Source organism: Nycticebus coucang, chromosome 8 (genome assembly GCF_027406575.1).
Source record: "Nycticebus coucang isolate mNycCou1 chromosome 8, mNycCou1.pri, whole genome shotgun sequence".
Taxonomy (NCBI): Eukaryota; Metazoa; Chordata; class Mammalia; order Primates; family Lorisidae; genus Nycticebus; species Nycticebus coucang.
Genome location: NC_069787.1, coordinates 85,634,432 through 85,654,894, shown reverse-complemented (window position 1 = coordinate 85,654,894; position 20,463 = coordinate 85,634,432). Strand labels below are relative to the sequence as shown.

Genomic DNA, 20,463 nt, shown 5'->3' with positions numbered 1-20,463 from the left:
GGAAACTAGTTCTTTGTCAGTTATATGTTACAAATACCTTCTCCTACTCTGTATCTTGTCTTTTAATTCTTTGAATGTGTTTTTGTTTGTTTTTTGAGACAGAGTCTCACTCTGACACCCTAGGTAGAGTGCCGTGGTGTCATAGTTCACAGCAACCTCAAACTCTTGGAATAAAGTGATCCTCTTGCCTCAGCCTTCCAAGTAGCTGGGACTACAGGTGCCCTCCACAAAACCCAGGTATTTTTTAGAGATGGGGTCTTGCTCTGGTTCAGGCTGGTCTCAAACTCTGGAGCTCAGGCAATCCACCTGCCTTGGCCTCTCAGAGTGCTAGGATTATAGGCATGGACCACCACTGGACCAGGCTAAATTTTTAATCTTAATGTGATCAGATGTATAAAGTATTTTTTTATATCTATATATCTAGATATGTAGATAGATGTATAGAGAGACAGAGTCTCACTTTATCACCCTCGGTAGAGTGCTGTGGTGTCACAGCTCACAGCAATCTCCAACTCCTGGGCTTAGGCGATTCTCTTACCTCAGTCTCCCGAGTAGCTGGGACTGCAGGCGCCTGCCACAATGCCTGGCTGGCTATTTTTTTTCTTGCAGTTTGGCCGGGGCCAGGCTTGAACCTGCCACCCTCAGTATATGGGGCTGGCACCCTACCCACTGAGCCACAGGCACCGCCCAGTATCAAGTATTCTTTTAGGGTTAATGCTTTTTGTGTAGTTTTTAAGAAACTCTTCCCTAGGGTGGCACCCATAGCTCAGTGGGTAGAGTGCCAGCCACATACACCGAGGCTGGCAGGTTTGAACCCAGCCCTGGCCTGCTAAACAATGACAACTGCAACAAAAAAATAGTTGGGCATTGTGGCAGGCACCTGTAGTCCCAGCTACTTGCTAGTCTGAGGCAGGAGAATGGCTTGGGCCCTAGAGTTTGAGGTTGCTGTGAGCTGTGATGGCATAGCACTCAACTGGGGGTAACAAAGTGAGACTGTCTCAAAAAAAAAAATAATGAAACCCTTCCCTTACCCAAGCTCCTAAAAATTTTCTCCTATGTTCTCTTATAAATCCTTTATAAATTTTATCTTTCAAACTTAGGTCTTTAATCTACCTGGAAATGCTTTTGCAAATGGTGTGAGAAAGGGGTCAAATTTAATTTTTCTCCACAAATATTTCCATTTGTTCCACATGTTTCCCATTCCTTTGATATGACAACCTTGTTATAAATCAGGTGTTCATATATGTGAATGAGTTTGTTGGAGTACAAAATTCTAAACCCAGACTCCTGACTACGACATGATACTGGCTTTCTCTGTGAAAGAAAACATGATGCAATAAGTTTTAGGTTCAGCAAGGGCAGAATCTCAACCCCCATCTTCAAAAACACTCATTAGCTGGGTGAAGTTGGTGTGTTCTTTTACCTCTGAGCCTATGTCTTTCTTATATGGTTGTTGGAAATTTTAAGACTGAGAGATTCAAAGGGAAAGGAGTACAGGACCATGGCCACCCGTGAGCACACCTTCATTGCCATCAAGCCCGATGGGGTCCAGTGGGGTCTTGTAGGAGAGATCATCAAACGTTTTGAGCAGAAGGGATTCTACCTTGTTGGTCTGAAATTTATGCAGGCTTCTGAAGAGCTTCTCAGGGAACACTACATTGACTTGAAGGACAGTCCGTTCTTTGCTGGCCTGGTGAAATACATGCGCTCAGGGCCCGTGGTTGCCATGGTCTGGGAGGGGCTGAATGTGGTGAAGACAGGCAGAGTCACGCTCGGAGAGACCAACCCTGCAGACTCCAAGCCTGGAACCATCCTTGGGGACTTTTGCATCCAAGTTGGCAGGAATGTTATTCATGGCAGCGATTCTGTGGAGAGTGCAGAGAAGGAGATCCGTTTATGGTTTCGCCCCGAGGAACTGGTGGATTACAAGAGCTGCACTAAGGACTGGATCTATGAATGACAGGAGGGCGTACCACAATGCTTCTTTCATCCATGTCCCCTCATTCCCATGGACACAGGACTAGGCTGTCGCAAACCCAGTATTTACCCAGTTATTTATGGACACTTCCTTATAATTTGGAAGGAAATTATTAGAGCTGTGAGTGCTCCAGGTACAGTGTTATGTGGTACTATCAGATTAAAATGTTTCATCATCCCAATGTACGATTGTGCAGTTGCTTAGTATGTATTGCTGTATTGCTTTATGTTCTTTTTTTTCTTCATGTACTCAGGATAACGTGAGTTAATGGAGACTATGAATACCATATAAATTACAGGTGGTTTCTGGGTTACAGATGAAATAATGGAACGTCTTTAGTTTACATTTATATGTAACTTGGATATGAACAGCGCATATATGGTAATAATGAGCAATACTATAATGGCTTAAAATAATACATTCTAATGCTGTGATAGTAATAATAATAATATCCCGGTACTGTAATAAGTTACGGAAAGTATTGTGCTCTTTCTTTTAATTCAGTCAAACAACATAAATTCATAAAAAATTTAGATATGAGTTAGAAGAAATTTTTAAAAAGAATATTAAAGGTTAATACTCAAAAAAAAAAAAAAAGACTGAGAGATTCAGTTTTCTTTCTGACTGCCAGCCAAGAATTGCTCTCACTTTCTAGAAGCTGTCCACAGGCCCTCTGCACATGGTGTGCACCTCCATCTTTGAGCTGGCAGTAGCTCTTCCGATCCTTGCCGTGTTTTGGCTTTCAGAGATATTCTCTTCTTTCCGAGAAAATGCTCTGCCTTTCAAGGAGCTCACATGATGAGGTTAGGTCTACCTAGATAAGTGGTCCATTTTAAGGAAAACAGATTAGTAATTACATTTGCAAACCCTTTTTGCCATGTGATAATGCAACCACATAATCAATCACAAGAGTTAACACCAGAAGGTGTGGGTGCTGAGCACCATCTCAGAAGTCTGCTCACCATGGTAACTAGATATGTTACTTGGACTTCACGATGGTCCATCTGGTAAAAATTCTATGATACGTGTCAGAAAACCTACAATACTCACCAACTTATTCCAGTTTCCTAAATGGGTTAGCACTGTTGAGTGAGGCTTGCCTTCATGAAAGTTTGGCCCTCTTTTCTGCACATGTTGTTTTTATCTTGCAAACTCTTGGTGATTTGGATGTCATTTTTATCTATAAATTTATTGCCCATTCTTCAGTAATTTGTGGAAACAATCTCAATCAACAAATATAAATACTACAGTCATAGCATGTATCCAAATCCAAGTCACACCTGGAAAGATGTTAAGCCATAACAATTGTTTCTTACATGTTTATTGAATGAATGCATGATATATGACAAGCTTTGCTCTTAAAAATCCTACTATCCATTTTACAAATAAACCATATACACCCACAAAGAGAAATAATAATATAGGAATTTATGTGACTAGTTTTGCAAAAGTGATCCAGGAGCTAGATCATAGCATATATGTGCAGTGACAGCTGTGTGGGAAATATAGGACTAGAACTGGACCTTAAGAAATACGTATTATGTGGATGGATGGAAGGATGATACATAGTCTAGGAAGAGAGGGTAGTGTGAGCAAAGGTGAAGATGGAGAGAGGAGCACCATTCCAGGTGAGAATCTGAGTGGCAGGTTGTCAAATAAGGTACAGAAATGTTTGACTCAATTATTTTTAGGAGGCAAAGGTTTATCAATGTGAAGGCAGTTTGAACTCTCTGGAATAAACATATTAATGGATGGTTTTCTTCATTCACTAGGAAAGTGGTTTTTATTTTTTGTTTTTAAGACAGTCTTAAGCTGTTGCCCTGGGTGGAGTGCTGTGGTGTCATAGCTCACAGCAACCTCCAACTCGGCCTCAGTTTTTTGTATTTTTAGTAGCGACAGGGGTCTCACTTTTGCTCAGGTTGGTCTCAAACTTGTGAGCTCAAGCAATCCACCTGCCTCAGCCTCCCTGAGTGCTAAGATTGTAGATGTGAGTCACTGTGCCTGGCCACTAGGAAAGATTTTTAAGAAAATTTTCTTTTCTTTCCTTCCTTCCTTCCTTTTTTCCTTCCTTCTTTCCTTCCTTCCTTCTTTTCTTTTCTTTTCTTTTTTTTTGAGATACAATCTCACTCTGTCACTCTGGGTAGAGTGCTACAGTGTCATCAGATCTCATAGCAACCTCAAATTCTGGGATCAAGAGATCCTCCTGCCTCAGCCTCCAGAGCCGTTGAGACTACAGACACCTGACACAATGCCCAGCTATTTTTTTTTCCATTTTTAGTAGAGACAAGGTCTTGCTCTTGCTCAGGCTGGTCTCAAATTCATAAGCTTAAGTAATTCACCCAGAGTGCTAGGATTACATCTGTGAGCATTGCACCTGGCCTAAAAAATTTTTCTTAATTAAAAAATATTCCTCTCATAAATGCCACCTTGGGTCCTTAAGAGAGAGTATGATATGTGAGTTAACAAACACACAGATTCCAAGTCCAAATAAAATATGAGTCCTTTATTCCATATTCAGCTCACAAACAGCAATCTGAAATAATGTTGATTTTTAGCTTGTAGCCATTGGATTTGCTGTGGTTCTTTATCATTAGACTTTGGAGGTGAATATTCCTGCAGCTCCCTTTTCTGTCCCTGAAGTTAAGAACTATGGTTACTATGTAGAGAGGTCTATGATCCAGGAAAGTAATTGGTGCACAAATCATAGAATCAGAGAGGTCTATGATCTAGGAAAGTAATTGGTGAGTAATTAAATGTCTTATGACAGCATCAAGTTTACTTGTGGGAATGGTGGGAAAAATATACACACCATGAAAACAATGGAAAGGCAGCCCTTGGTAAGCAAAAGCCTAGCAAAGGCAATCAGATCTGAAATGCAATAACCTCACTAAGGGTAAATGTGTTTTGTAGGCGGGCATGGTAATATGATGGTGAGATAAGGATGGTGATACACACAGGTTATAATCTAGTGACCTGCACCCTGAGTGGGAATTCCACTTTTAGAATGGCCTATGGCTTTCTTGAAGACTTTCTGTGTGTCCATGCATCAGGTTGTACTTGCATGATGGATGCCTGGCTGTGGCCACTACCCTCGGGGTAGGAGTCTTCTCCCCCAGATACTATATCATAAGATACTTGTCTGTGCTTAATGGTTACTGGGAGTCTTGCTGGGAGAAATACTGAGGGAGGGAAAATGGAAACTGCCCTGAGGTCAATTCTTTAACATGAAATGTTATATTCTTAACTTACTCCTCCTCTGGGGGACTTGGAATAAAGGGCTTGACCTTGAAAGCCATCATCTTCTTTGTTCCCCAATAGATGAGCAAGTGGGTGTGAGTTCTCTGGAAGAGCAGTGTGCACGGAGTAGCAGAGGGACTCCCCAACAGGTGCTTTGGCAGAAATCAGTATATGACAGGCACATGACCTAGGTGTTTGACTTTAGTGGTATCTCCTGAAGGCAGCCACCTTACTTGTATTGCCCAGTGCCATGCAGGCTGGTTCTAAGCAGCCCTTGGGCTCCAGGAGCTGCTTTGAAGACTCAGTCAGAATCTACTGCATGGTTGAAGACATGCTCAGAGTGCCTCATTTTTCTCGACAAGAAACACACGTATGCAAGTAATGCCAGACACAGCAAGGCTGCTACTGTGAAGAAGGTGAGGGTGCCTACAAAGACAGGCTGCTGTATGGGCAGGCGGATCAGGGGGCTTTCCGCTGGGATCTGGTTGGTCAGGCTGAGCATGTATCCAAGAGACCAGGCTATGCTGCTGTTCCCCACCTGTGGAGTAGAGGAGAAAATGGCTCAGTTCTCAGAGTAAGGTTGGCAGCTGCAGTTATATACCTGGGCACACCACTATAATCTTACAAAGCTCCCACAGGAAAAACAGTGGCCCAAGGAGGTCAAAGGACTTGTCCAAGTTCAGGTACCACACTGTCACCACAAAGGCTGAGAGGTCTTACCTCCAGCAATGGAGAGAAAACAGTCAAGGAATGAATACTACAACCTTGTCAGAGCTAAGGATGAGGAAGGTACAATTAACAAGAAAAGTACCCCTGTTGTCCAGGGGTATAGGCCTGTTTGTGGCTAGAGAAAGGGCTGTGAGTGGTTTACTAACCTCAGGGCCAGTTTCTAAGAACAGGAAGTCGGTCCAAATGAGAAGCAGACTTTGTCAATTTCTTCTGGCAGTTTCATCCATTTTTGCTTTACATGTTTTTAGGGGTTATTATATGTATAATAGTTCTTTTGGAGACAGAGTCTCACTTTCTCACCCTCTGTAGAGTACTGTGACATTATAGCTCACAGCAACCTCAAACTCTTGTGCTCAAGCGATTCTCTTACTTCAGCCTCCCAAGTAGCTGGGACTACAGGCACCTGCCACAACACTTGGCTATTTTTAGAGACAGGGTCTTGCTCTGGGTCAGGCAGGTCTCCAATCTGTGAGCTCAGGCAATCCACCCACCTTGGCCTTCCAGAGTGCTAGGATTGCAGGTGTGAGACACAGCGCCCAGCCTATAAATGTTTTAAATCAACAAACTTTGTAGTGAGTTGAACTTATTATCATTATAGTGTAACCATGTCTATCTCAAATGAGGCTCTTTGTCTTAAAGACTATTTTGTCAGATATTAAATAATTACACCAGTTTTCTTTTGAGTAGTGGTCAACTAATAATTATTTTTTTTAACTTTCGATCTTTCCGCAGCCTTATGCTTGGAGCATAAATGTTTCTCCTACAAATGGCATCTACTCGATTTTTAAAAATCCAATCAGGCTCAGCGCCCAAATAACTCAGTGGTTAGGGCGCCAGCCACATATACTGGGGCAGGAGGGTTCGAACCCAGCCCAGGCCTGCTAAACAACAATGATAACTGCAACAAAAAAATAGCCGGGTGTTGTGGTGGGTGCCTGTAGTCCCAGCTACTTGGGAAGCTCAGGCAAAAGAATTGCTTCAGCCCAAGAGTTTGAGGCTGCTGTGAGCTGTGATGCCACAGCACTCTACTGAGGGTGACATAATGAGACTCTGTCTCAAAAAAAAAAAAATCTAGTCTGGTAATGTCTATTTTTTAATTGGTTGGTTTAGTTCATTTATGATAATTTTAATTATTGATAATTTGGATTGCTTTCTAATATCTTACTTTCACATTTTTAATGTGCTATTTTCTATTTTTTGCTTTTCTATCTTAAAAAAATGATATATGTTCACACTGAAATTTTTAAGCTGCTCTTATGTCCCTGTATCACTTGATCTGCTATCATGCCCCTATCACGTTGGGTATTTCCTATATTTGGGTTGTATGGGTGGATTTTTCCCTTTTACTTTTTTTAGTGTTAGTTTGCTTTGGTCTTTTTTAATGTAAATTTTAAGCCACAACATCATTTATTCTTATTTCCTAGGTTTTTGTAACATCTTCTGGATTTAATTCTCTTATTTGGTTACTTATTCCAAAAAAAATATTTGCAATTTAAGTGTTGCATGGCAAACCTGAAGCCTTTTACACACTCACGTTTAATTACTAATTTGGCTGTATATAAAATTCTTTATAATTGAAGGAAAGAAACTTTAAACCTGGGCAGTTATATCAATCCAAATCAGTATTCATTGGGAAGTCATTCTCCCTTCTTATAATGTATTTTACTGGTAATTAGATTCATTAGAAGATAAGCTTAGAGAGTACATGCCACCAACAGTCCTTACGTCTCCCTAGACATTCTTATTTTTTGTAGATGACTCAATTTTATTTAGTAATAGTAGACAGTCATGAGCTTAAGGCAGGATATTGACTGGCTTAACCTAATTAGTGCTAAAGCTAGTATTGAACAGAGGGACTCCAGACATCCTTCAGCTTCACATCTGCTATTACTGAAATGAGAAAATCCTTCCAGAACATATTTACAAAGCTGAGTCCTGCCTGAAAACAAGGTCTGGAGGCTCCTTCATCTGTTGCTTGATGACAGCAATGATCCATCTTTGGACCATTCTGGTTACTTGATAAGCATTTATATCTATGCATGTAAGCTTATATAAAATGATGAGCTAAGAAGATCCTCCCCATCTCCCAAATCTTTATTAGTAAATACAGTGATCTCAGGCTCATTCAATGAGAAAATTATTCTTTTTAATTTCAGATTAATATAAGATTACATTGTTTTCATTTGTTAGGTAAAGTCCAAGTTGTAGTTGAGCCCTTCAATCAGGTGTGCCATAGATCCCTACATTTTGCCCATTAGGTGAAAGCACACCAACAAAGAGAAAAGTCTTATTTAATGCTAATGTAAATCCTGTGTGCTATAAAGCCTGTATCTTGCTCTGACATCTATGTGAAAAGTAGAACAATTAGTTACTATCCTCTTTAAAAAGTTAAGTTATATTTAGGCCAAGCGTGGTGGCTCACAACTGTAATCTTAGCACTTTGGGAAGCCGAGGAGGGTGGATCTCCTGAGCCTGAGCAACAGGGAGATCCCATCTCTAAAAAACAGCCACGTGTTGTGGTGGACTAGTCCCAGCTACTTTGGAGGCTGAGGCAAGAAGATTGCTTGAGCCCAAGAATTTGAGGTTGCTGGGAGGTATGACTCCACAGCACTGTACCCAGGGCGACAAACTAAGACTCTGTTTCCAAAACCAAAAGTTAAGTTAAACTTGAAGCTTATTTTCAGCATGAAAAGGCTCAGATCCTTAACACATTTATTCATTAACCCAACAAACCTTTACCAAGCCCCTACCAGGTTCTGGCCTTGTGCTGACTGCTAGGAATATAGAGATAGTAAGACACGTCCCTGCTCTTGAGAACCTGCCCGTTCACTGGCCCTTGGCTTCCAGTCCTGTCCTCATCTGGAATGATCTCCTGTGAGCAACCTCCCTAAATTGTCTAAGATCACTTCTTCCCAGAACAGCTCAGTCTGATCAGCTTCTGACCGACAAGTTTAAATTACCAATAACCCTTTTTACCTTCTATACTGCTGGCACACACATACATACTTGCAAACCTCTCTTTTGGGAGGAAAAGGAGAAAAAGATTTGTGCTTTGACTTACTTCTTTTTCAAAATGTATTTGGGACCAGGTGTCCTCTGTGAATTTGTATCCATTCACAAACAGGTGGTAGATGTAGTTGGCTGAGAAACAGTAGGAGCGGGCGTACACCTCATCAAATTTGGGGAGCAGGAGAGGAAGCTAAAAAGGAAGTGTTAAAAGGGGAGCGGGGAAGGCAAGTATGTTTAAAATGAACACCTTAGATTAACAATCATATTTTAAAGAATCTTACGGATTAGAATTTCATGGTAAAAATGACTACCCGATAGTACAAGTATGTAAAATATACCTAATTAATATCACCAAATAATTATCTCTAAACCCAATGGGTGTTTTTTTGTGTGCCAAACTGTCTTAACCATCGTATGTGTGGTTATAACGTTAATGCATGCCTCGAGCAGGAGGCAGATGCCCTCAATACTCCCATTTCAAAAATGCCGTAGAAGAACATAAAGGCCAAATTTAGAATACACACACACGCACACACATGGGGTAGACTCTGCTATGCTTTTTTTGTACTGACATTGATCCTTTCTCTTTAAATACTGACCTGACTCCAATTCTGTGAGCAGAAATTCCAGGTCTTTGAGTTGAAGGTGTCCAAGGAGAAGCTACCTGAAAGATTTAAAGCACTAGCTGTGTAGTAGAATCCTGCAAAAGCCTGTAAATAAGTAGTAGAGAAGGAAATTAGTTCTCAGAATGGGGTATAATATGGAGGTTTTGGAGTCAGGAATAAGGAAGTGGGTAATAGGTGAGCAGAGGAGAAACAGAAAGGTGAGAAATAAATATGCCATGAGGTGACGTTTTGTTCTTACCACAAATGGCCCTTTAACCTTGGGCTGATAAACCCCATCAGAGGAGCAGGTTTCTGGATCATGGCAAGTTTTGAAGTCAAATGTGGAAGCCACCTTCTCCCTACAGAGTAATGGGTTTCCAGTTCCTTCCAAAGTGATGATGTCGTCAGGGTTATAACTCGTTGGCCGATGGCTCACCGTGCACAGGCTGTCAAATACGTGGCCCATGGTGAAGTTAGTGCTGTAATCTCGGGGGTAACAGGGGTTGGAGAGGTAGGTTTTGGTGGTAGAGTTCTGTAGGTATAAGAGTGAAGGGTTAGTGCTCTTATTGTGGAAGACCAAGTGTTTCTGTTTACAAATTCTATCACTACCTTTCAGTGCTAAGAGGGAAACTAAAAAAATACCACTCTGCATCAGTGTGTACTTGATCCTAGGCTGTCTGGATAACTCAAGTTAAGGTAGGAAGGGGAGAGTGTGTGTGTGAGAGAGAGGCAGGCACAGTGCTAGGTTCTCTCTCACACTGTCTGATCCAGTCCGTATATCCCTATGGAGCAGGTTTATAAACTCTATTTTGGTAAGAAAATAGGTATCTTTAGATGAATGTATCATTTTGAATAGAATATTATCTATCCACCTAGTAAAATAACCCAGCAGGTACAAATAAACACGAAAATGAAGTGTCCCTCTCACCCACATCTACACACAAGATCTCTCTCTGCAAACAATCACTATTGTCAGTTTTTGTATATCCTTCCAGAGATTGTGTATGCATATACAAATGAATTTTCTTCTCTCACCTCTTTTCTTTTTTCTTTTTAATCATAAATGGTAGCACAATATATCCTGTTCTGTTCCTTACTTTTCTCACTTAAAAACATATCTTTGGCTGGCCACCATGGCTCATGATTGTAATCTTACACTCTAGGAGCCTGAGACAGGCAGATAGCCTGAGCAAAAGTGAGATCCCATCTCTACTAAAAATACAAAAACTTGCCAGGCATTGTGGTGGGCACCTATAGTCCCAGCTACTCCAGAGGCTGAGGCAAGAGAGTCACTAGAAGGACCAGGTGCAACAGCTCATGCCAGTAATCCCAGCACTCTGGGATGCTGAGGCAGGTGGATCACCTGAGCTCACAAGTTCAAGACCAGCCTGAACTAGAGCAAGACCTGGTCTCTAAAAATTAGCTGGGTGTTCTGGCAGGCTCCTGTAGTCTCAGCTAAGGGAAGAGACTCACTTGAGCCCAAGAGTTGAAGTTGCTGTGAGCTATGACACCATGGTACTCTACTGAGAGTGACAAAGTGAGACTATCTCAAAAAAAAAAAAGAAAAGAAAAAAAAAGAGGGTCACTACAGTCCAAGAGTTTGAAGTTGTGTGAGTTACAATGACGCCACACCACTCTACCCACGGCAACAGAGTGAGACCGTCTCAAAAAAAGAAAAAACATACCTTTGGGATCTTTCCATTCATTGTACACGTAAAGTGGTCTATTCTTTTTAGTAGCTGCATAATGTTCCACTGTACAAATAATTTACTTAAGGCATACCAGATGAACACTAAGGTGGTATCCAATTATTTTGCCATTACAAACAATAAATATCCTTGTGACATATAAATAATTGATCCATTTACAATTTATTTGATATGAAGACTGAGGTAGGAACCTGGCTTTACTTTTTCTAGATGACTATTCAATCTTTAATCTACTGGTGCAAAATACTATTTCTATCTTATGCTAAAGTCCTACATCTGTTTGGTTCTATTTATGAATTTTTTTTCCTAAGGACTTGGATTTGAATTCTGTTCAATTTCAAATGAACAGTTAAATGTTGACTCTAACACTTAGCCTAACCTTTTCATTTTACTGATGAGGAAATGAGGTGCACATCAAAATAATGCAGTTATTTAGCTAAGGCCAGTGGCAGGATTCTTCACAGAATTTTATAAAAAGATCAACACTCAGGTGGCGCCTGTGGCTCAGGCTCAAAGGAGTAGGGGGCCAGCCCCATATGTCATGGCAGGTTCAAACCCAGCCCCAGCCAAAAACTGCAAAAAAAAAAAAAAAAAAAAAAGAAAGGAAAAAAAATATATATATATAAATCAACACTCATCCAATATAACGCACATGAATGTTTTCCAGAAAGATCTTCATATAATTGGGGAGGAGGTAAACAGTCCCCTTTCTGCCTCCATGGTTTAAAAAAAATTATGATTTATATCTAATTTGTAGCATGTCATACCTGGGTCACCCAATGACTGAATATTGGTTGAAAGAAAAAAAATCAAATCAATCAACCGCTTATTTAGTATCTACCTCCAAATCCGACTTATACTTTTTAAATGATCAAAATGGTATAAATTATTTTTGGCTTGACATGTAGAAGAAGCTCTGTAAATATTTATTCCTTCTCTGTTTTCTGTCTGACTTATTTAAATATAACTTGCCAACAAGTCAAGTTCAGGCACTCAATATTCAATAATATTCACTTCAAACACATAGTGTTTGCAAGGAGGCCACTGATATGAAAAAGTAAATTAATGGGCTTGAGAGAGAGAAAGGGCACTAGAAAAATGACAGCATAACATAATTTGATCTTAGGGTAAAACCAGTTAAAATTGGAAAAAAAAGGGATAGAAACTATTCTTAGTAGTGATAGAAAGTATTAAAAACATACAAAAAGTAACTACATTTATACATTTAACAATAACAGTATGGGACCAATGATGGAGTCTGCAAATTTTATTGAAGGCTACAAACCACAAACTAACTAAATGAAAAGAAATTTTATAATTCTGCATAGAAATTCTTAATATCACCAATAGATCAAATTTTACCAAGGTAACACATGCACAAGACAATTGTAATCACAATCTCAAAGGAACACTTTTATTTGGTTACTACTTGAAATGATTTCAAAGTTCAAAATAAGTGCCTGAGAGTAGGAAAACAGACTATTACAAGTAGAACAACATGATATTGGTTTAAGAATGGAAAAATGGATGTATAGAACAGGACAGAAAATCTAGCAACAGACCCTCATTATCTAAGTACTAATTATCGGCATGTCTTGGAATCCCTGAAGTTACAAGATTTCAAAAAGTCATTGAAACATTGTTGGGAATCTGAATAGTTTTAATTTTATTGGAAGATTGCTTATTTGTCCATTTATTTATTTATTTAAAAAAACCTTTTTTTTATTTTTTATTTTTTTTGTAGAGACAGAGTCTCACTGTACCGCCCTCAGGTAGAGTGCCGTTGCGTCACACGGCTCACAGCAACCTCTAACTCTTGGGCTTACGCGATTCTCCTGCCTCAGCCTCCCGAGCAGCTGGGACCACAGGCGCCCGCCACAACGCCCGGCTATTTTTTTGTTGCAGCTTGGCCGGGGCTGGGTTTGAACCCACCACTCTCGGCATATGGGGCCGGCGCCCTACTCACTGAACCACAGGCGCCGCCCTTTTTTTTTTTTTTTTTTTGAGACAGAGCCTCAAGCTGTCCCCCTGGGTGGAGTGCCTCAGCATCACAGCTCACAGCAACCTCCAACTCCTGGGCCCAAGCGATTCTCTTGCCTCAGCTTCCCAAGTAGCTGGGACTACAGGCACCTGTCACAATGCCCAGCCATTTTTTTGTTGCAGTTGTCATTGCTGTTTAGCTGGCTGGCCCAGGTTTTCCAACCCGCCAGCCTTGTTGTATGTGGCCAGCACCCTAGCCACTGAGCTACAGGTGCCACCGTTTTTTGTTTTTAAAGTATGATACTTCTTGGAATGTTACACACCCATAAAAATTATAATTTCAAAGGATATTAACAACACAGGAAATTGTTCATGATACATTTTTAGGTGAAACAAACACTGGATATAAAACTATATCTAACCTGTAGGAAGCCAAGTTTGTCATGCATGAAAAAAAATGAAAGAAAATGCAACATTGTTAATAGTGGTTAATTCTGGTTTTGTTTTCCAAAAAATTCTTTATACTTTTTCAGTGTGCATTTTACTTTATTTGTTTTTTGTTTGTTTGTTTTGTTTTGTTTTGTTTTTTTGAGACAGAGCCTCAAGCTGTTGCCCTGGGTGGAGTGCCGTGGCATCACAGCTCACAGCAACCTCCAACTCTTGGGCTTAAGCAATTCTCTTGCCTCAGCCTCCCAAGTATCTGGGACTACAGGTGCCCACCACAATGCCTGGATATTTCTTGGTTGTAGTTGTCATTGTCGTTTGGCAAGCTCAGGCTGGATTCCAATCCGCCAGCTCTGGTGTATGTGGCTGGTGCCTTAGCCACTTGAGCTACAGGTACTGAGCCTTCAGGGTGCATTTTAAAAATATTTTCCACTAAACATGAAGAAAAAAGTTTTACTTAAAAAGAGACAGAAAGAGGGCAGCGCCTGTGGCTCAAAGGTGTAGAGTGCCCGCCCCATATGCCAGAGGTGGCGGGTTCAAACCCAACCTCGGCCAAAAACTGCAAATAAATAAATAAATAAATAAATAAATAAATAAAAGAGAAAGAAAGAAAGTGAATATATGTTCCTAATGTTGAATATGCTGTCAGAGTGAGAATTGAGCCATAAGGCAAGGAGGAACTCATTAATAAGAAAATAATTTGCAAATTATTTTGCAAGGCCCCTTCCCTCTAGGTATCATTCTCACCACCCTATGTGGTTCCTTATATTACAGAGGAGGAAATGAGATCCATCCACACTGGTGGAGTTTACTCAGCCAATGTTCATGATGTAATAATTTGGGTGAACCTTCCAAATCAGGATTTGGCAGCACATATTTGACCCATGAAAGTACTGGCCGGGCAGGTCTGGGTATGCATTTGTACGTAAGCTTTATCCCATCTGGATCCCTCTACTTAGCTGAGTTAGAAGTCTCTGACGAAGGAGCTGCCCTCTCAGGCATCTGGAGGGTACCAGGAAAATTGAAGACCTCTGTCCCTGTCCCAGTAAGCTGACTGTGAGAGCCTGGGGGCTCGTCCCCTGCTCCCCATGCTGGGACCACACTCAAAGACCTGAATTTTCTTTTTTTTTTTTTTTCTTGTTTTTTGCAGTTTTTGGCGGGGCTGGGTTTGAACCCACCACCTCTGGATATGGGGCCACCGCCCTAGAGACCTGAATTTTCAAATTTGAATGAGACCTTAGCAAGGTGTAGTATTTACTTCTTTACTGAGGACTGCTGAATACCCAGGTAATCACTCTTTAGTAACCACTGTAGGAGTACACATATAGACAGACACACACACACATACACATTCCTTACGGCCAGCCAAATTTAAGAGGTTATCCTGGGAAAAGGTTGATTTCCCCTGAACCTCCACCTTCCACTCCTGCCGGGGCCAGAGCTAGAGGAATGGACAGTAAGGATTGCTGGAAATAAAAGGAGTTGGAGAAAAGAGGACTTTCCAGATTTCTCTCCTAAAAAGAAACATGTTGGTTGAACTACTTCTATGAGCAAGCGGGGCTAAGTGGCAACTATTAAGACCCCTGCAAGGAAGGGTAGAGTGGGTTGCCTGTGGGTTGGGTTTGGCTGAGTGGGCGAGGAAGTGAGAGTGGAATGGGAGTCATGGAAGAGCAGTAGCAGTCTGTGTGGAGAGTTCTCAGGTGTGAACTTCCCAGGCAGCGCTCAGACGCTCCTGATGGTAAATGTCACACACACGTATGATGGGGTAGGCTCAGACAGGAGTTTTTGGGAGGGGCCAGGATAGGAAGGTGGGTTCCCACAACACACCCTGCATGAATATTAGGTAAAAGGAGGGGTCCAAAGATGTGAGATCTGCTGTGGTTGACTCTTCTGTGAGCCAGCTCAATTCTCCTGCAGGCTAGTGTCTGGGAAATATTTTTCCATGTACTTAGTTACCATGATAGATCGGAGGAATAAGGGTTAACATAGTGATGCTATGTACAGTCTGTTCACAGGCTGACCCAGCCCTTGTCTAGGGCTTCTAGTTGTCCTCATACCCTTCCAGTCGCGGCCCCTTCCCTCATCTCAGCAGCCCAGCCATGGCTGAGATGAATGCCCCCTAAACACTGGAGTAGCTAGCACACTGCATAATATTGAGTTTATATTAACAACAGCTTTCTAGCTGATGCCTAAGGTAGCCTTCTGGGCCCAGTAGCACTTACTGTATGAATTGTTGACCAACAGGATGGAATTTGGTTGCTCTAAAGTTCTCCTCTATAAAGGGCATAAAGCTTGCCTAATATGGAGCCATCTAAAAGGAGGCTGAGCCTGGGAAAGGCTCAATCTGTTCCCTTTTCAGGAAGCATTCTCTTGTGACCACTAATAGTATTTTGCCTGCACCCAGGGGAGTCTCAAAATTCTCAGGCTTATTTAGCTACTGGTTTAAAATACTTTGTGTTCATAAGGGGAAGGGATCTCAGGTCTTGAATCATTTACAAAATACGCAGAACTCTGGACCTTTCCTGATTTCTTACTCAAATCGGCTGGAAGTAGCCTACACAACAGAGGGCGGGGTAGAGAGAGAGGGGGTTGCACTTGGACATCCCAGGAGTAAATTGAAAACTGTTATTACTTCCATCTACCTGCTGTTTGAAGAAATGGAGTGGAAAGGACACACCCCAGCAGGCTTAGACCCTCGTGGGAACACCTGCCACCTCCAGCTCAGGTACCTGTAGGAGCACTGCCAGAAATCTCTTCTCAGCCTCGTTGCGGCCATAGCACTGGAAGCTGTGTGTATAGAGTGCGTATGTGTAGCCGTACAGGGACACCTGTGTGATGTCGCTGGTGTTCAGCTCCACGTTCTCTCCTGCTACGAAGGATATTTGGGTGGAGGCACCACCTAAATCCAGGGCCCCCGTGGTTTCCACTCCATGAGGATGCACCCACATATGCCAAAGGTTTTTCTGCACAGTGAGAGAAGGAAGTGAGAAAAAAGACCAAAAGCACCATCTCTGTTTGCCCCGGGTTCTCCACCCAAGCCCCATCTCTACTGCTAAGAAGTATGACAGGGAACATTCTGGGCCAATTCCCTCCTTTTCTTTCAGGAGTGGTGAATTCACATGCTTACAGGAGCTGGGTAGGTGACACAGACGAGTACTAAATGAGTGAAGTAGACCAGGTGTATGTGATAGGGACTGGACAACAGGAAAGTCCCCGGGTTATACTCTGTTTCTGCTAGTTGTTACCATGAGTCCATTGTGACCAGTTCCTCCAATTTTGGTGGGGTAGTTTAAAAAAGGTAGAAATGTTCATTTTTATGTGAAAATTCCTAAATGTTAACTTTTGGCAATTAATTAAAAAATGTAAAATATATTTCAGTGGAAACAAAATAGATCTTGGCAGAATGTGGTCTGGGTGCCCTGATTGTGCCTTCTGTAATATGGTGGTTGTCTCTTGAAGTTGACTTTCCTCTGTACCAAAGGAACAGGGAGTGCAGGGATTGAACTGTAGGAAGACCTGAGGACGCAGAGGGAAGATTTCCTTCTGTCTCTGGGGACTCAGAAAAGCCCAATGCCTGAGGGCTCTGTAAATTCCAGATGGCCATCGAGCGTCTTAGAAGGGTCACTCCCCTACTGCCCTTCAAAAGACCCGTATCCCACTGTTAAGTTTAAACCCCAACCCCTCCAAATTCATACAAGCTAGTAAAGTGGTGATATTCCCTCTCTCTTAGCATTTGGTATGGTTCATAACCTATGTCTTTTCTTTTTGTTTTTCTTTTTCTTTCTTTCTTTTTTTTTTTTTAGAGACAGAGTCTCACTTTGTCGCCCTCGGTAGAGTGCTGTGGTGTCACAGCTCACAGAAACCTCCAGCTCCTGGGCTTAGGCAATTCTCTTGCCTCAGCCTACCGAGTAGGTGGGACTATAGGTACCCGCCACAACGCCTGGCTATTTTTTGTTGCAGTGTGGCCAGAACCAGGTTCGAACCTGCCACTCTCGATATATAGGGTCAGTGCCCTACCCACTGAACCACAGGCGTTGACCCATAAGCTATGTTTTTTCCCCAGCTATTTGCATCTTTTCTTAGCTATTGTCTCATAGGTGTTTCCCTAAAGCATTATGATAGGAATGATACAGGAGAGATGTCTACCACTCACAGGGGATGGGATAGACAGTAAGGTTAAAAACCATGCATTTGTTTCCACACACCTCCAGGAAATTTCCCATTAAATAGTTGGCTGTAATCCATCCATATACCCCTTCCTCTTGCCCAGAAATGATTTGAGCACCCCTAAAATCAAAGGGCTGGGACTTGAAGTAGCTTTGGATGCTCGCAAGGACTTCATTAGCTGCTGTTTCATTTTGCAACCTATGCAAGGCACAGAACACAAAAGGCTGAGTGCCCAGATGACACAGTCTTAAAATACACAGTCTCCCTCAGATGCAAGTGTAAACTTCCCAACTCCCTGCTGGAAGGGACAGCTTTCCAGATGTGTGTGGTACATAGCAACCCCTTTTGCAAGTTGACGTCTCTCAGGGCAACTGTAAAGGATTTATTACCTGTCAAACTTCCAAGAAGGACAATGGTTTTTCCAAGAAGGAAAAAGTACAATTCGTTCTTCCCACCCCTACCTGTTCCTGTTCTACTCTCTAGCAACCAGCTAATAAGAGCCTCCTACTTAACTGCCATTGCTCTGCCGCAGGTCAGCAGAGGAAAGGAAAGGTCAGCAAAGGCATACAAGTGTGTTAAGCAATCTCTTGGGGGCACCATAAAAGGAGCCTTTCCTCATCTGACCAGAGGAAGGAGACCTTAGGAGAAAGGGGGAAAGGAAGAAGGTTGAGTTTTCTGCTGTTCCTGTTTCACTGTTTGGGAGAGCTTTGTCATGAGGGGATATGATGGTCATCGTGGAGGTCAGCGGTTTGGAAAACCATGGGTGTGGTGATCCACAGAGAAGTGGCAAATGATTAGGCATCCGTCTGTTGCCATTCTACCCTGTGAAAGAAAGCTCATTTGGTAGATTATGTTCCCTTTCATCAGTAGGGTGAGAAAGCCAGGCGTACAGGATCAATTCAATGCCAAGGTATCATCGCTTGAAAAAAAATGCAGATTTTTCCCAGTTTTAGCAATTTCCATCACAGCTGATTCTCATTATTTTTTTCCATTTTACGTATCTAGTAATTAAAATGTCAACTAGTTCCTCAGAAGAATAGATCATAACCAAAAAATCATTTTACAAGATGGATTAATATTTAATCTATTTACAGGAGGCATCCACTCTTTATCCCCAGCTCGTGAGTTCTCTGTTTCATGGGTTTGTCATGGGCTACAAATTGGAGAGCCTTTTAATTATTATTCCTTACTGAGAGATGGGGGGGGTAAGTAACTAAGAAACAGGTTTTTAAGAACTCTTTTAATGAAAAAGAAACAGCAGAAGGAAGGAATTTATAGATCATTCCTATTATAAACTCAATAATTTTGAAACGCACTGCAGTTTCCAAAAGTGTGCAAAAAAATCTGACTTCTGTCAAGATACTACATGGCTGACCAGAACATCAGAATAGAAACAAGGCTAGGGGAACTCCAGGGAAAAGGCCCTATCCATCTAGGTGACCCTCATGATATCTTTTTGTGATCCTGTAAAAGTGCCTCTGTGTTTCTTTATATTTTCTTCATGCCAAGATACATATAATTTTACATTTTTGGAACTATAGAAAAAGGGCCTTTGAAACAGGGTGTCATCTTCTTGTGATAAAGCCTTATTTTAATGCTTACAGCAGCTTTTACCCTGAGTAGATTTAAGTTTGGGGTTTCTTTTTGGAATAATTTTTTTTAATTTCAAGATTAAGGAAATATTATAATGGAGAAAAGACATTCAAAAACAAACCAGGCTAAATTCATGGCTTTTAGAAGGAACTAATTAACTGAATGAAATGAGATCTTTGTTTCAAAGCAACTCTGAAAGACTTGATTGACATGAGATATAGACATTTCATTGTTTTAAAACAGACTTTAGTGCTCTTTTAAATATGGGTCACTATGAAAGTTTTGAGACTGACTGTGTTATGCTCCATTATTTTACTTACAGGAAACACAGTTGATAGTGTCTTTTCTAATTCACCCATGCAAATTTCAACTTGCTTAGTTTATTGGTGTTGCTGGGAGAACTGCATTTGTTTCTTCCATGGAGATTTTGTTACTTGATTTTTGTGTATCTCAATACTTTCATAATGACCCATGAATATGGGCAGACGCTACATAGCTGTAGGTTGAACTTACTACAGAACTAAGCTGGTTGTTCACAGATATCAAAATTCCAAGTGTCAAAAACAACTATTTTTTTAAAGAACTAGAGGTACCCCCCTATGAGAAGATTTCATATTACTTTCTTTTCCCCAGTGTTTTCAGTAAAGGCACCAAGTAAGATTTTAGAACTGTTTCATTCTGGATATTAAAATAAAGACTAAAAGTTTTCCAACCCACATTTATGGCATGACACAGGCTTGCTTCTTTCTTTTGGGTTTGTTCCCCAAAACAGAGGGAAGGCAAGGCTCAACACGTTCTTAGCTATTTTGGTCAAGTGGGCTCCTTTGTGCCATTTCACTTTTACCTTAGCAAGCGCATCCCAGCTGTGGCTCCCAGATGAATGCGAGTAGACTCATGGAGATGCATTGGAACCTGCCCCTTGACTTTTTGCATGCACTCCTCAAAGGCTTTGGGGACATCCTGAGGATTTTTCCCATAGCTTGAGATCCCAGAGCCTGAAGAGCAAGTAGTC

The 20,463-nt window shown here is 41.4% G+C and overlaps 2 protein-coding genes across 2 annotated transcripts in view; one reads left to right on the top strand and one right to left on the bottom strand.

Annotated features, from left to right (window-relative positions):
• The first annotated feature begins 107 nt into the window (after window positions 1–107).
• LOC128591832 (nucleoside diphosphate kinase A-like) lies at window positions 108–2,164 on the top strand. The gene has a single exon (XM_053599600.1). The coding sequence runs from the start codon at window positions 1,502–1,504 to the stop codon at window positions 1,958–1,960; it is 459 nt and encodes a 152-aa protein (XP_053455575.1). The 5' UTR covers window positions 108–1,501; the 3' UTR covers window positions 1,961–2,164.
• Window positions 2,165–4,466: 2,302 nt separating this feature from the next.
• Window positions 4,467–20,463, bottom strand: part of ENTPD3 (ectonucleoside triphosphate diphosphohydrolase 3) — a 40,964-nt gene continuing 24,967 nt past the window's right edge. The window contains exons 5-11 of the mRNA XM_053600434.1: window positions 20,296–20,446; window positions 17,897–18,056; window positions 16,421–16,654; window positions 9,818–10,090; window positions 9,553–9,663; window positions 9,006–9,143; window positions 4,467–5,753 (exon numbers count right to left, since the gene is read on the bottom strand). Of these exons, the coding sequence (XP_053456409.1) occupies window positions 5,517–5,753; window positions 9,006–9,143; window positions 9,553–9,663; window positions 9,818–10,090; window positions 16,421–16,654; window positions 17,897–18,056; window positions 20,296–20,446 (1,304 nt within the window). The 3' untranslated portion in view covers window positions 4,467–5,516. The remainder of the gene's footprint in view (window positions 5,754–9,005; window positions 9,144–9,552; window positions 9,664–9,817; window positions 10,091–16,420; window positions 16,655–17,896; window positions 18,057–20,295; window positions 20,447–20,463) is intronic.